The sequence below is a fragment of the Lactuca saligna genome, chromosome 2 (assembly GCF_052625555.1).
Source record: "Lactuca saligna cultivar CGN05327 chromosome 2, ASM5262555v1, whole genome shotgun sequence".
Taxonomy (NCBI): domain Eukaryota; kingdom Viridiplantae; phylum Streptophyta; class Magnoliopsida; order Asterales; family Asteraceae; genus Lactuca; species Lactuca saligna.
This window is the reverse complement of record NC_136418.1, coordinates 125,855,841-125,871,815: the sequence shown is the minus strand read 5'-3', so window position 1 is coordinate 125,871,815 and position 15,975 is coordinate 125,855,841. Positions and strand designations below refer to the sequence as shown.

At 32.6% G+C, this 15,975-nt stretch overlaps 1 protein-coding gene and 1 pseudogene across 2 annotated transcripts; one reads left to right on the top strand and one right to left on the bottom strand.

The window, feature by feature from the left end:
- The first annotated feature begins 609 nt into the window (after positions 1 to 609).
- On the top strand, positions 610 to 4,136 carry LOC145031527 (ETHYLENE INSENSITIVE 3-like 1 protein pseudogene; annotated as a pseudogene). The gene is made up of 2 exons (XR_013676966.1): positions 610 to 826; positions 1,464 to 4,136. The product of XR_013676966.1 is annotated as an ETHYLENE INSENSITIVE 3-like 1 protein pseudogene (transcript).
- A 10,229-nt stretch (positions 4,137 to 14,365) lies between these two features.
- Positions 14,366 to 15,279, bottom strand: LOC145030061 (uncharacterized). The gene is made up of 2 exons (XM_078978492.1): positions 15,200 to 15,279; positions 14,366 to 15,101 (listed from the first exon to the last, which is right to left on the bottom strand). The coding sequence occupies exons 1-2, from the start codon at positions 15,277 to 15,279 to the stop codon at positions 14,366 to 14,368; spliced, it is 816 nt and encodes a 271-aa protein (XP_078834618.1).
- Positions 15,280 to 15,975: the final 696 nt, after the last annotated feature.

The following is a 15,975-nucleotide window of genomic DNA, read 5'->3' as shown; positions in this document are numbered from 1 at the left end:
TATATATATATATATATATATATATATATATATATAAACTTGGAAAAAAAAGTCCTTCAACATTATAAGCTTCTAGGTTTTAGGTAAAAAAAAAGTTTCAAGTCCAAAAACTAATTCAAAGACGGTTTAACAAAAAACACTTTTATACATTTACAAATTGACTTAACTACCATATTTTAAACTTAATAATGTAATTTAGATAAATTATTTTATATGTTTTAAAAGTTTTAAACTATTTTTTCCGAAAATGCATACAAATTTTAACTTCAAATTACAAACTACCGGCTTGTACCTACCAACTTCCAGCTCTAGATTACTCTAGATTTCAATTCGTTTTTGGATACTCTTAAATTTTGAAAATGATTAAGGGTTTTGCTTAGGTTATATTTTTCTTCAAAAAAAATAAAAAATATATAAAGATCTATTTCACACTAATAATTTGTACATATATATAAAAGTACCTTATCTATAAATATAATCCAAAATTTATTTTTTTTCCTTCTTTAAGGGGTGGACTATACATAATAATTTATTGGGTAGGGAGGAAGTATAAATTTTTTTCGGTATTTGTCTGCGTCTTTCTTAAAGTAGAAACATATACGTGTACTTGCCTTCATCGTAGTAATACGATACCCATTACTCCCTCTCTCTCTTTGAATCACCCTCTTCGTCACATCCATATTCATTTTCGTCTTCCTCCCCCTTTCTCTTTCTCTTTCTCTCTCTCTCTCTCTCTCTCTCTCTCTTCTTCCAGTTGCCTAAGACGACTTTTTTCTCCTTTCAGATGGCGCAACAAGCTTGAACAAAGTCTTAAAGCAAAAAGCTGGTGAGTTCATTAGTTTCTTCGTGTATCTCGTCTGTTTTTCATGATTTCCCCTTTTATCTTACCGATATTCTATTTAGTTTATCGATGAAACGCAAACCCTTTTTGATTGGTTCTGCTTCTTTTGCTGTTTATATGATGATTTTGAGAAATTGATCTGGGTTTATTGTAACTGAAAGTTGGATCTGTACGAATTTCGATGTCGGTTGTTTGAATTTGTCTGGATATCAGTTGATTTTTTTGGTTTGATTGTTAATCGCCCCCTTTTATGAACTAGCCGGAGTCATTTTCAAAAAGTTGATTAAATTTACAAGTTTTGATGAGATTCTTCGTTTTTCTCCCCCCTTTTTTCACCTTTTGGATGAGATCTATGAAATCGAAAGAATCAATTTTTTCCGATTGCTCTGTTTCACCCTAGACAAATAATCATAACTACAAAGTCTTCGATCAAAATTTAAGGAACTTCAGAACATTATTTTCGAATCCTTGGATAAAAACTCAATCAGTGGATCTAATTCTTATTTTCATCTCTTGTGATTAGAGTCTGTAAAGTTCGATTTCTCTTTCTATGTGTGTGGACTGTTTTGTTTCAGGTGTTTATGAATAATACAATTTCTAAGTAGATTCTTTATTTCTTCAGGGAGAATCTCTGATTGACGCTTGATATATTCAGGAGCAAATAGTTGATGTGATATTTAGACAGATTTACAAAGATTTGATTGGTATTGGGCTACTGTGATCCATGGGGATATTTGAAGAAATGGGTTTCTATGGAAATCTTGATTTCCTTGCAGCTCCGCCGTGTGAAGGGGATAGGCCGCCGGAAGTTGAGCAAGAGGCACCAATGGAGGACGATTACAGTGATGAAGAAATGGATGTTGATGAACTGGAAAGGAGAATGTGGAGAGATCGAATGCTTTTGAGGCGACTTAAAGATCAAAACAAAGGTAAAGAAGTCGATAACGCCAAACAACGTCAATCTCAAGAACAAGCAAGACGAAAGAAAATGTCTCGTGCACAAGATGGGATCTTGAAATACATGCTTAAAATGATGGAAGTTTGTAAGGCTCAAGGGTTTGTCTACGGAATCATCCCGGAGAATGGAAAACCGGTGAGTGGAGCCTCCGACAACCTCCGTGCCTGGTGGAAGGAAAAAGTCCGGTTTGACAGAAACGGCCCGGCGGCGATCGCCAAATACCAAGCCGACCATTCAGTTTCCGGGAAGAACGAGGACAGTTGCGCCGTCGTCTCCACTCCTCACACTCTACAAGAGCTTCAGGACACCACACTTGGGTCCCTTTTATCTGCTCTAATGCAGCACTGCGATCCTCCGCAGAGGAGGTTTCCATTGGAGAAAGGGGTTGCGCCGCCGTGGTGGCCCACCGGAGACGAAGAATGGTGGTCTCAGCTAGGTCTCCCGAAAGAACAGGGGACCCCACCCTACAAGAAACCTCACGATCTGAAAAAAGCTTGGAAAGTCGGTGTTTTGACGGCGGTGATTAAGCATATGTCGCCGGACATAGCTAAAATTCGCAAGCTTGTTAGGCAATCGAAATGTTTACAAGATAAGATGACAGCGAAAGAGAGCGCCACGTGGCTTGCGATTATCAACCAAGAGGAAGCGCTTTCCCGGAAGCTATATCCCGATAGCTGTCCGCCGATATCTTCCGCCGCCGGCAGTGGGTCGTATCTCGTCAGCGACACCAGCGACTACGACGTCGATGGTGTTGAAGATGAACACACAATCGAAGTAGAAGATTGCAAGCCCGTTTACAATTTGGGCCAAGTTGGGCTCATGGGCTCTATGGTCCCACAACTAGCCCAAGTCAAGGGTGAGCTCATCGACATAGCGTCTCCGGAGACTTTTATACAGAAACGGAAGCAACCATCTGATGAGCGGCAGCCGCCGCCTCCGGCGGCGATGGAACCCAAGATCTACACATGCGAGCATTCTCAGTGTCCTTACAGTGACATTCGGGTCGGGTTTCAGGACAGATTTTCAAGAAACAATCACCAGATGAGTTGTCCCTATCGCCCGACCCCTAATCCTAATCAGAACCCTTCTCGCGGCGGAACCCTAAACTTCCAAATTAACAACCTCCAGAAAGAACCGGTTTTCGCTATGCCGTCGTTTGCTCAGCCCAAGATCACCACCGCTCCCGCCGTGAACCAGGAGAATCAATTTGTTAGTTCGCAACTTGGACTTCCGGGAGATGGTCAACGGGTGATTTCTGATCTCATGTCGTTCTATGATACCAATCTTCAACAACCCAACAGAAATCTTAACTCCGGGAATCTTGACGTCGTCGGCGTCGGCGACCACCAGAAGCAAAAATTTCCGATCCAGATCGACGATGATTTTTTTGTACACAGCGTTGAATCCAACAATCAATCGACGTTCTTACCAACAACAGGGTTCCATTTCGAGAACAAAACACCATACAATCCTGCTTTTGATGCAAACAGTAACCTGGATTTCAGATTTGTTTCGCAGTCGCCTTTCAGTCTAGGAGGAGTTGACTTTTCCGGCGATCCAACTCCGGCGCCGGATATGTCCATGTGGTATCTGTGAAATCAATTATCAAGATTCAAGATAAAAAAAGACTCAAATTCACCCAATTAACAGGTGAAGAGTCTCTTCCTTAAATCCATAGTATAGTATCAAGTTAGTTATTATTATTATTATAATTACCAAAACTTTCTGTGGACTCCTGTTTCTTGTTTTTACGTTTCTTGTGACAATATCTTGTGTAACTATTATATATTTTGTTTATATATATATATATATATATATATATATATATATATATATATATAATTGTGGTGTATTGTTGATTGTTATGGATCATTTGAAGTCGAATGTTATTGTATGTTGATACACACACAAACACAAACACAAACACACACAGTGGAAGGTGGTAGGTGTTTTGGTGGGTGTTTGTCAACATCGGATGGAGACAAAGAGAAGGGTGGATGCATGTGATAAAGGTGAGACTTTGTTGGGACCAAAACAATTGACCAAAAGATTAGGTGCAAAGATGAAAGATGAAGAACATGGACATATGCCTCTATTGATGTGGGGCCCAGATATGGATAAAATTTAGAAGATGCTAATGGTGGTGGTGGTGGTGGCTGTCCACTACACAACAAAACATGACATCAAGGTCATCAATGGCTGTTTGACTTTTCTTTCCTTATATAGGTCTTTGTCGACTATCTTTGTGGTTTTGGACCCAACTTTTATTTTACTATTTTGGTTGTGTGTTTTTTGTAAAGAATAAGATTGATTGGAATAGGATTAATAGTTGTCAAATCTTGACTTGTCCTCATAAATCATTTTCTTTGACCAATTAGAACTCAAACTATCATATGATGGGGAGTGGGGTCGAGTAGTTAAGTGCATCCGTCTTAAGAAAACTTTTCATTAATGGTGTCTATAATAGGATAAAATTTTGCAACGCATTAGAGGATCCATGGTTTAATGAAATTGTTAAATGAGGTGAAACATGAAAGAAAAAAAAAAGGGAACACCATTTGAGCACAAAACATAAGACCATTCTAAAATTCTTATGAGAGAGGTTAATCGAATAACATTAGCAATATTTTGGATATATCAGAGTTCAAAGTCTCATGTATTTTATAGAATTATACACATCAACTACTACACTTCTATCTTTGGATATGTCGGAGTTCAAAGTCTCATGTATTTTATGGAATTATACACATTAACTACTACACTTCTATCTTAAGGACATATTAGAGATATAGGAACAAGATATGGATGAACATAGGTATCTATGGAACAACATATGGATAGACAATGAATTACAATCTAACATAATTATAAGATAGTGAGATGTCAAGTTAGCATATAATTAAGTTGGTTGTATGGAAGTGGGGCAACATTTTTAAATATGATGATGATGTGATAGATCATAGAACTTTGTACTATTCAATGGATTTTAAAATAAGTTGAATGGAATAGGACCAATTTTTTAAATATGACAATGATGTCATAGTTTATTGAACTTTATAGAATTTAATATATGTTAAGAATTAAACTGCGTATTAGCATGTAAAATGAAATGTCATGTGATAATTAAAAAATGTTGTAAAGTTGATTTGGTCCGGAAATTTTCCAAAAAAAATGAAATGTTGATGTGTCATTAATCAATGTTGCAGAGTTGAATGGTTTGTAGATGATCCAAAAAAATATAATCAAATATTGTAGAGTTGAATAGTTTCTGGATATTCTAATCGCATGCTTAATAGATTTAAAAGAAAAAAAAATCAAGCTATCTCCATCATAGTATATTTTTTTTAAAAAAATTTATTCATAGGTTCCATAAAACATATTTATTTGAAACTAATAAAATACAATTAAAACAATGTTGTTAAAATCGTGATCTTAATCGTACAACGATCCTACGATCCTAAGTATGAAAAACGAATCGGATCGTATTTGGGATAGAATCGCAAGTACGATCATCGGATCGTAAAATCGGGATCCAATCCAATTCTACCATTCCTTGATTTTTTTTTGAAAAAATAAAAATAAAAATCAATTTTCTTTTTAAAAAAGAGAAAATTAAATTTCCCACTTTACGACTTTTATTCTTTACCGGTTTATCGTGTACCTTTTTTTTTATAACTAATTTTTTGAAGTTTTTATAGGTTTTGAAGGGAAAACTGAATGTTAGAGATATTTTCATGTTTTGAACTTAAAGTTTTACCATTTTAAAATTATATGTTTTTGTGAGATCTTAGAGTCCGATCACGATCTTATAAACAAAAAAACAATCTTACATACAACTCTGATTAAAATGGTAAAAAAAAAAAAAAAAAAAAAAAAAAAACTTTAATAAGTCGGTAAATTTACAAGCAAATTGAAAAATCTTTGAAATGAAAAACTTTTTCACTTTCTAAGTTATTTGACTCAAAAAGTTTTCCAAATATTGTTTGACCATGTATTATGGTCACCATGCATGGTGTAGAGTGGTGATGTGGCACATCGATCGACCCTCATGGTAACAACATACTATCTTTATATGTGAGGCACCGCTTTGAGAACTCTATTTCCTCCTCTCTTATCTTTTCCTTTTTTTTATTATTTGTATTAAATATAGTGAAATATTAAAGATGGAGGTATTTGTTGGAGATATGCCAACTACAGACCAAGTTAATATTATATTAAATCTATTGGGTTGTAACAAATCATCTTCAAAATGGTGAGAACTATAAATAAAATGACTAGTTTGCTATTTATTATTGGTTTAATTAGAAACTATAAAAAAAGAGGTACGTTAATTTCTAATCAGATATATTTGAATTATGACTATATAAATATGTATTTAATCATATATAATTTTGTCATTAATTCAAATTGTTGCTTGGTGAACAAGTTTGACCATTTAGAAATCAAACTATGATGATGGGGACGCGTAGTTAAGTTAACACCATCCGTATTAAGAAAACTTTTTTAATTAAAACATCTATAATAGGAAAGTTTTTAATGATGCTTTTCGTGCCACATAACAGGATGCATGGTTTAAATAAAATGGTGATGTGAGAGTTTATTGAGATGTTAAGTTAGCATACAATTAATTTGGAGTTGATGAACACTATATTTTTAGATGATGATGTGAGAGTTTATTCGAACTTAATAGAGTTTAACAGATTTAATTTAAATGCCACAGTTTGTATGGGAATGAAATATTGATGCGACAATTAATCAAATTTTTGTTGAGTTGAATGGTTTATGACTTTATGTCTTTGCGGATGGCAAAAGGCCTAATTCACAAATTAGAAAACTTAAGTTGTCTCCTGTAAAGTTTTTCTCATAATGTTTATTCATAATCATGGGTTCCAAAAAATGTATTTATTTGAAACTAGTAAACTAGTATAATATAAAATGAAAAGACTTTTCGTAAAGAATTTGTAAATTTACTAGTAAACTGAAAAAAAAAAAAAAAAAAAAAAAAAAAAAAAAAAAAAAAAAAAAAAACCTTTTTTTACTTTGCCAAATTTATTTGACCCAAAAGGTTTTTAAAAAATCTCTTATTGTGGATGCACTAAGTTTTTTCATCACGTCGGAAAAAACGTAATATACCCCCACAAATGTAAAACTTATTCACAAAACGTATTTATGGGTGTCAAAAGGCTTATTTATGTGTCGGCCTCATGAATATGACAATCTTTTTTTTTTTTTTTTTTTCTATATGATTGTGTCCAAACATAACACAGTGAAACTTTTACAATTGGTTGATTGGCATATGATTTTCTAGAATCATTTTAAGATCTAAGAGTCATAATCTATTTTTTCTTAATTATGAAGCAAACTTATGTTTGAGCTCAAGGAAAGGAATCATGAACCTATACTTGTGGTGTTTTATGTTTGTCGATTTAAAGCTTCTTTTTGTTATACATGATGTATGGATAGCATTTATTTTGTACTACAATATATGTTTGGTTGATTAGGATCTATACCTAATACTAGCTACGAATGCCAATCTGCCTTTTGACTCTTGTAGTTATTTCACACGTATTCAAGATAAAAACAATGAGAAAATGATTGTGCAATTAAAGTACAATATATTTTCATGTATAAACTTTCGGTAAGGACAAATGACATGAAAATGTAATTTACTTTGGTTTAGCGTTCATTTTGGTATTATACTTAGAAAGCTGCTTACATCGGTACATATGATCAAAGTCTATTAAATGTCTGTTTTAGGATCTAGAAACCAATTGCATGTTATTTATTAACCGTTTTTAGATCCTCAGACTTGACATAATGGTATTGTTGGGCTAATTTAAAGTTGTACCTTGATTATGTGGTTCAAAAAAAATTCATCAAAGTATAGAAAAACATGATTTAGATATGCATCATTATCATCATCATAAATCGAGTAACTACCCTCACCCCTAAAGCATACACACATGTAAACAAAAACAAATTTTAGGTATGTATTAGTATTAACATTATAAATTTACTTTATTTATTCCAAATTTATAAAGATTACCGAAAAAAAAGATTCAGATGTGCATGTATATGTATATGTAGAAGAATTAAAGCTAAATATTGTTGTGAAACAAACAAAACAAATGAAGTAACATTTTATATTCGAAGTGTTTGACTTTTTTCTCATGTATATTCGAGTAAAATAATTTATTACTTCCATGTTTGATTAAATCTGGAAAAGGGTGAAGAAAAGAATGTCTTGAAGACGAAAACTTGATAATCCCAATTGTTATTGAGATCCTATGTCAAAGCAATAAAACCAGGCAAAAATATATGGTCAATAACAATTTAGAAGTATACAAAGTACATAATTAACAAATGTACTTTGCTTTTTTAGTTGTGAAACCTAACAATTTCACATTTGTGGTGTCTCTAACCTCAAACCATGTGGTCCAAAATCTCAAAGGTGTCATCCTATGTCTAGAATGCCGAATGTGTATCAACCATTAATATGCCATTAAAATGATCACACAAAAAGAAAACGAAAGATACATTCATCTTCTAAGACTATATCTACTTATTTAGCACTTACCGACACTACCTTAGAACGAGGGAAAGAAAATAAGAACGAGGGAGATGAGTTCTGAATTTTTTTATTTGATCGGAGCTGGTAGTGGTGGTGGTATCCGGCAGAAGTAGTGGTGATCTGTCCGGAGAGAGAGAGAGAGAGAGAGAGAGAGAGAGAGAGAGAGAGAGAGAGAGAGAGAGAGAGAGATTATATATTAAATAATTATATTTAGTTTTTTTCTTTTTTTAAAAAAATAATTGAAAAGATCATAAATGGTGCCTGTGGTGTGAAATGACGAAAGTTTCATTCAGTTAACGGACAAAACTTAACGGAATTAGCAATAAGGACTAATCGTCAAAAAAATTTGAAAGCAAAGGGACCATTTATGATGTTTCTAAACCACGGGTACTATACTTCAGATTTTGGAAAACCGTTTTGAAAAACCACGTAGACCATTTATGATGTTTTTTCCTTTATTAAATAATGACTTTTTATTTCCACTACATACACAAATCAATTCATATACTTTTTAGGGATATTTACAAAAATAACATTTTGGCCAATAAATATCACAAAATAACCACAATTGCAAAAAAACCTTAATGATAATCTAGTTGAAAATCTATATTATGTATTGTATTTTTGATTTAGATAATTTATTAGGAATGTTATCATAAATTCATAATCATTTTCATATGCATTGAACTACGGGAGAAGAGTTTTTTAAATTTTTAGTGAACAAAAATAAACTTATTTCTATCTCCAATAAGAATTATGGGTTATATTGGTGGTTATCGACTAGTAGGATTGACGGTTATCGTCATCTACTATAAGTAAAAGATGTATCTTTGTCAGGACTTCACATGTTTTTTTGCTTAAATGCCAAAAATAAAAAGACAAAAAAAAAATCCAAAATAGAGGAAGAAAATTTTGAAAAAAATATGGATCATTTTGGCCGTATTTGACATACAACTTTTAGAAGCTTCTAGCTTATAAATAAAAATAAAATAACAATAAAAAAAACCTCGAAAAAAAATGTTTTGTTCGGGGAGTTTCTTTAGCTTTTAACAAATAAACTCATTTATAATTTTGAAAACTGACTTAATTTTTTTTTAATTTAAATCAAAGACGTGTTGAAACACAAATCATTTTATCTAATTTTACATGTCTTCTAGCTATTTTTTCAGAACATTCATATACAAATAAAAACTACAACTTTCAACTTTCTGCTACCAATTATTAGTTATCAGTTATCAGTTACTAGTTATCAGTTAATTTAAGTTAAGTTAACAACTAACAGCTATTAGTTTCTAACATTGACATTACATATTAATTTGAATTCACGTGAAAATATTGTTTTATCAACTGGTATATAAAGTCCTTAGCCTAATATATTGTTTAAAATGTATGTTATACAGTATTTTTTTAAAACCAATGTAATCATGAGACAGGCTGTCTTCCATATTTTTTATGACATATGTTCCAAGTTCCAAAATAAAGTACACTTTGGACTTATTCTGTGAAACTTAGAAGATGACCTTAGTATAGAATGAAGAGAAATATTAGTGAGCATTATTTCTGGGACTATTGTCTTTTGAAACTTTAATGCTTCTCTGAATGTTAGTAAACCCTAAATTTGGATATATATATATATATATATATATATATATATATATATATATATATATATATGTTATGAATTCAACGTGATTAAGATATGTTAAAAAATAAACTAAAATAACATACGTAAAGAAACTTGATGGAGAAGAAGATTTAGAAAGATATCAGATATTTTATCTTTTGTGAAATTGTTGCACCTTATTCTTACAAAAGCATGTTATATATATACAACAAAACTACCTATCATACGTAATATAGATAGTATGACATGATATCTTTTACCAATTCACCAATTATTGGTGTCATTCAATAATTTACAACACTCCCCCTTGGATGACACCATTTCTAATTTAGAGTTCAGTTTTGAAGTACTGCCTCATTAAAAACCTTGCTAAAGACCCAGTGGGAAAAAACTTTAACGAAGGGAAAAAGAGTGCAGTGTATAGTTGACTCCCCCTTATTTAGACATATGTTGCATTATATTCTATGCACATGTCGCATTCCAATGCCATGTACATGTTTCCTGAAGGTTGTAGTAGGAAGTGCCTTCGTAAAAAGGTCTGCTACATTGTTGCTGGATTGAACATATTTGATTTCAACTTGATGATTCTTTATAAGCTCTTGAGTGTACTCAAAAAACTTTGGAGGTATATGTTTTGTCCTGTCACTCTTGATATACCCTTCTTTCATTTGAGTGACACATGCTGAGTTATCTTCATATATCAAAGTTGGACCTATATCTTTTTCAAGTCCACATGAAGTTAAAACTAGTTGTGTCATCGATCTCAATCATGTACATTCTCTACTTGCTTCATTTAGTGCAAGCACTTAGGATGTGGCAATAAGTGTTTGCTTTTGAGAACGCCAGGAAATTGCAGTACCTCCATTCATGAATACGTATCCAGTTTGAGATCTAGCTTTATGAGGATCAGACAAATAACTTGCATCTGCATAACCAGTTAAACCTTGTTTTGAATTGTTAGGATAAAATAATCCTAAATCACTAGTTCCTCGAAGGTATCGAAAAATATGTTTGATTCCATTCCAATGTCTTTTTGTTGGGGCTGAACTAAATCTTGCTAGCAAGTTTACAGCAAAAGAAATGTTAGGTCTAGTACAATTGGTAAGATACATAAGAGCTCCAATCGCATTAAGGTATGGTACCTCTGGACCAAGGATTTCTTCATTTTCTTCGCATGGACGAAATGGATCCTTGTCAATATTTAATGATCTAACAACCATTGGAGTGCTTAAAGGATTAGCATTGTCCATATTAAAACGTCTCAATACTCGTTCTGTGTAATTTGATTGATGTACAAGTATTCCGTTAGGCATATGCTCAATCTGTAAACCAAGACAATATTTGGTTTTTCCAAGATCTTTCATTTCAAACTCTTTCTTTAAAAGTTCAATCACTTCAAGGATTTCTTTATTCGTTCCAATGATGTTTAGATCATCAACATAGACAGCTATGATCACATACCCAGATGTTGTTTTCTTAATAAATACACATGGACAAATAATGTTATTTTTATAACCTTTACTTGTCAAATAATCTCTCAAACAATTGTACCACATGCGTCCAGATTGCTTCAACCCATACAAAGATCTTTGTAATTTTATAGAATACATTTCCTTGGGTTTTGCACTTAATGCTTCGGGCATTTTAAATCCTTCAGGGATTTTCATATAGATATCACTATCAAGTGATCCATACAAGTAAGCTGTAACAACATCCATAAGACGCATCTCTAAATTTTTAGAGACTGCCAAGCTAATTAAATATCTAAAAGTGGTTGCATCCATTACCGGTGAATAAGTTTCCTCATAATCAATTCCAGGTCTTTGAGAGAAACCTTGAGCAACAAGTCTAGCCTTGTATCTTACAATTTCCTCTTTCTCATTTCTTTTTCATACGAAGATCCATCTATACCCTAATGGTTTCACAACTCTAGGTGTGAGGATAATGGTCCCAAAAACCTTTCTCTTGTTAAGAGAATTTAACTCAACTTGCATAGCTTCCTTCCATTTAGCCCAATCACTTCTTCTTTGACATTCAATGACAGATTGTGGTTCGGGATCATCATTCATAATATCACATGCAACTGAATAAGAAAATATTGTACTTATATTTTCAGTTTCATTTTGGTCACATATTCTATTTGTTTGACCATAATTTTGTGCATCATCCTCCTTTCGTGGGGGAATTTGAATAATTCGTGTCTCTCCATGAACACTTTCCTCATGATCCAGTGCAGTTTCTGATCCTCTTCTTTTTCATGGGTTCTTATCCTTAGAACCAAATGGTCTTCCACGCTTCAGGCATGTTTTAGAATCTTGAGTGACTTTATCATCAGATTGTCCATGTGGAATTTCAATTCGAGCTGGAACATTGACAGCCGATATATATGATTTAGTCACTCTTTTTGTGTCAGTAAATGCATCAGACAATTGATTTGCCATTTCTTGGAAATGCATTATCCTTTGAATTTCCATATCACATTGCTTTGTGCGAGGGTCAAGATATGATAAAGAAAACTCATGCCATGACACATCTTTTTCCATAATCTTCTTTTCTCCCCCTAATGATGGGAAATTTGTCTCATCAAATTGGCAATCTGCTAGGCGTGCTGTAAAAACATCACCTGTTAACGGTTCAAGATATCTTATAATAGATACTGACTCAAAACCAACATATATCCCTAACCTTCTTTGAGGACCCATTTTGGTCCGTTGAGGTGGTGCAATAGGGACATATACTGCACACCCAAAAATTCTCAAATGGGATATATTTGGTTCTTGACCAAAAGCAAGTTGTAGTGGAGAATATACATGATATGAACTTGGTCTCATGCGTATCAATGATCCAGCATGTAAGATTGCATGGCCCCAAACAGATACAGGAAGTTTGGTCCTCATTATCAATGGTCTAGCTACCAGTTGGAGACATTTAATCAGTGATTTAGCTAAACCATTTTGTGTATGTACATGAGCAACTGGATGCTCAACAACAATCCCTACAGACATACAATAGTCATTAAATGCTTGTGAAGTAAATTCACCAGCATTATCAAGTCTCACTCTTTTGATAGTATAATCAGGGAAATGTGCCCTTAATTTAATAATTTGGGCAAGAAATTTTGCAAATGCCATATTACGAGTTGATAATAGGCAAACATGAGACCATTTGCTGGATGCATCTATTAAGACCATAAAGTATCTAAATGGTCCAGATGGTGGGTGAATCGGTCCACATATATCACCTTGAATTCTTTCTAAAAATCTAGGTGACTCCCTTTCAACTTTCATTGGAGAATGCTTTATAATTAACTTTCCAAGGGAACAAGATGCACATGGTTTTATGCTGTTGGATTGAGGGAACTTTTGGTCCTTCAATGGATGCCCATTCGTATTTTCAATTATCCTTCGCATCATTGTTAATCCTGGGTGGCCCAACCTATCATGCCATAAACTGAATGTCCCGGGATCACAGTTTTTTTCTTTAATTATCATATTTGATTCATTCATATGTATATATGTATAATGAAGACCAGAATCAAGTGTTGGTAGTTTTTCAAGCACATGATTTTTGTCTATAATATACATGTATTTCTTATTTTCAATGGTCACAGTTTTTGTATCATATCCTTTGAAATATATGTCATTGAAACTTAGTAAGTTTCTATTAGACTTTGGAGAGAATAAGGCATTTTCTATACAAAAACTTGTACCATTTGGTAATATAAAATGGGCTTTCCTGGTTCCCTCTATCATGTCTGTAGGACCTGATATTGTATGTCTGATTGTTTTTGTTGGTACTAATTTTGAAAAATATTTCTTTGATTTCAAAATAGTATGTGTACTACCACTATCTGCTATACAAAGATCTCCAATCTTTTCTTGGTGTTGCACTCCAGTTGGACTCATATTAAACTTCACATATGAAAGGAATAATAAGTGAATAAACATAATAATTATTATTATTAAAAAAGAAAGTTCATTTATTGAAGGAAAGGCATTACATAAAAAAAACAAACGAAGGAAAAACAGTTTTACTAGAACAATAATAGATTTTTTTTTCTTTTTAGTTTATGTCTTCCATGTCATTGCAGAAATCAGCAACATTTAGCGGAGTGAATTCAACATTATCAATGAGGTTTGCTTCTTTTCCTTTTCCTTTAATGGACTCTTGATAAAGTTGACAAAGATGTGCAGGTGTGCGACAGGTCCTTGACTAATGGCCTGTGCTACCACATCTATAACATGAACCATCTAATTTTTGTGACGTCCCAGCATCATGCTTTGACACTTTGGTCTTATCTGGTGTATGGACATTGCTTCTTTGTGAAGATTGGTAATTATGTCCTTTCTGGCCACGACCACGATTATTACCTTATCCACGACCAAAATTATGGTTCTGATTATGGCTTTGGATTCGATTAAAATAGTCACGGCCTCGTCCTCGACCACGACCACGCCCTCGTCCACGTGTATTGTTTCGATTACCATCAGTATTTGTAGCATTTGCTTCAGGAAGTGCTACTGATCCTGTCGGACGAGATTCATGGTTTTTCATCAAGAGCTCGTTGTTTTGCTCTGCAACAAGCAGGCATGCATTTAGTTCAGAATATCTTGTGAACTTTTGCATTCGATATTGTTGCATCAAGGTAATGTTTGTCGCATGAAATGTGGAGTAAGTTTTCTCTAACATATCTTCATCAGTAACTTCTTGTCCACAATACTTGAGTTGTGAACATATTCTGAACAAAGCTGAGTTGTATTCATTCACTTTCTTGAAGTCTTGAAACCTTAGTGTTCTCCATTCATCTCTAGCATTTGGAAGTATAACTTCCTTTTGATGATCAAATCTTTCTTTCAAAAGATTCCAGAGAATACTTGGATCAGTAACATCAAGATATTCAAATCTCAACATTTCATCAATATGCTTACGAAGGAAAACTTGTGCTTTTGCTTTGTCTTGTGCCAAGCAATTATTAAATTCGTATATAGCATTTGAGATTCCCATGGACTCAAGATGCATTTTTACATCTATCATCCATGGCACATAGTTTTTCTCACTAACTTCAAGTGCTGCAAACTCGAGCTTTGCAATGTTGGACATAGTGTAACTATAAATTTTAAACAAAATAAAAAAAATTAAAATTAAAATCAATTTATTTCAATAAATATTACACAAAAAAGAAGCGGTAAAGCTAACATTGTATACAAGCCTAAAAGTAGATGAAATTCCATATTATCTTCGATATTAAGAATTGGGATGAGAAGTAACATGGCTATTATAGTCATGATTATCACAAAAGGGTGAATCATCTTGAAGCTTGATTTTTTGAAATTGATTTGTTTGATAGAAAAGAGAAAATATTTGTTGTGGGTAAAATAAACAGGGTAAAGATGTTTATTTATAGTAAAAAAATATAGTCGTTGTTTTTGCTGTTTATAACCGTTACATATATATATATATATATATATATATATATATATATATATATATATATATATATATATATATATATATATATTCATTGTGTGTATATGTATTCTATAAATCATCTAATAACACTTATAACCAATACATAACCTTACTTGGCATAATTTTAATAATTAGAAACATAAATAAATATTAGTAAATGTTTAAATAAAATTAAGAAGAGTATCTAAAATATAAATAAACATTGACATGTATAAATAAATATAATTTAAATGTTAGTATGCATAAATAAAAGTTAGTTGCATAATGTAAATGTTAGTTTGCATAAATAAAAATTAGTTGCATAATGTAAATGTTACTATGCATAAAAATTAGAATACATAAAGAAATGTTAGTATAAAAAATAAAAAAAATTGTTAGTAGTCCATAATGTTCATAATGTATAATTTTATTAATTCATTAGTATTATTGTTATTTTAATACGATGGAGGTTTTTATAATTAATATTGTTTTACTAAGTAATACATACATTGATTAAGATATATGTGATTTCC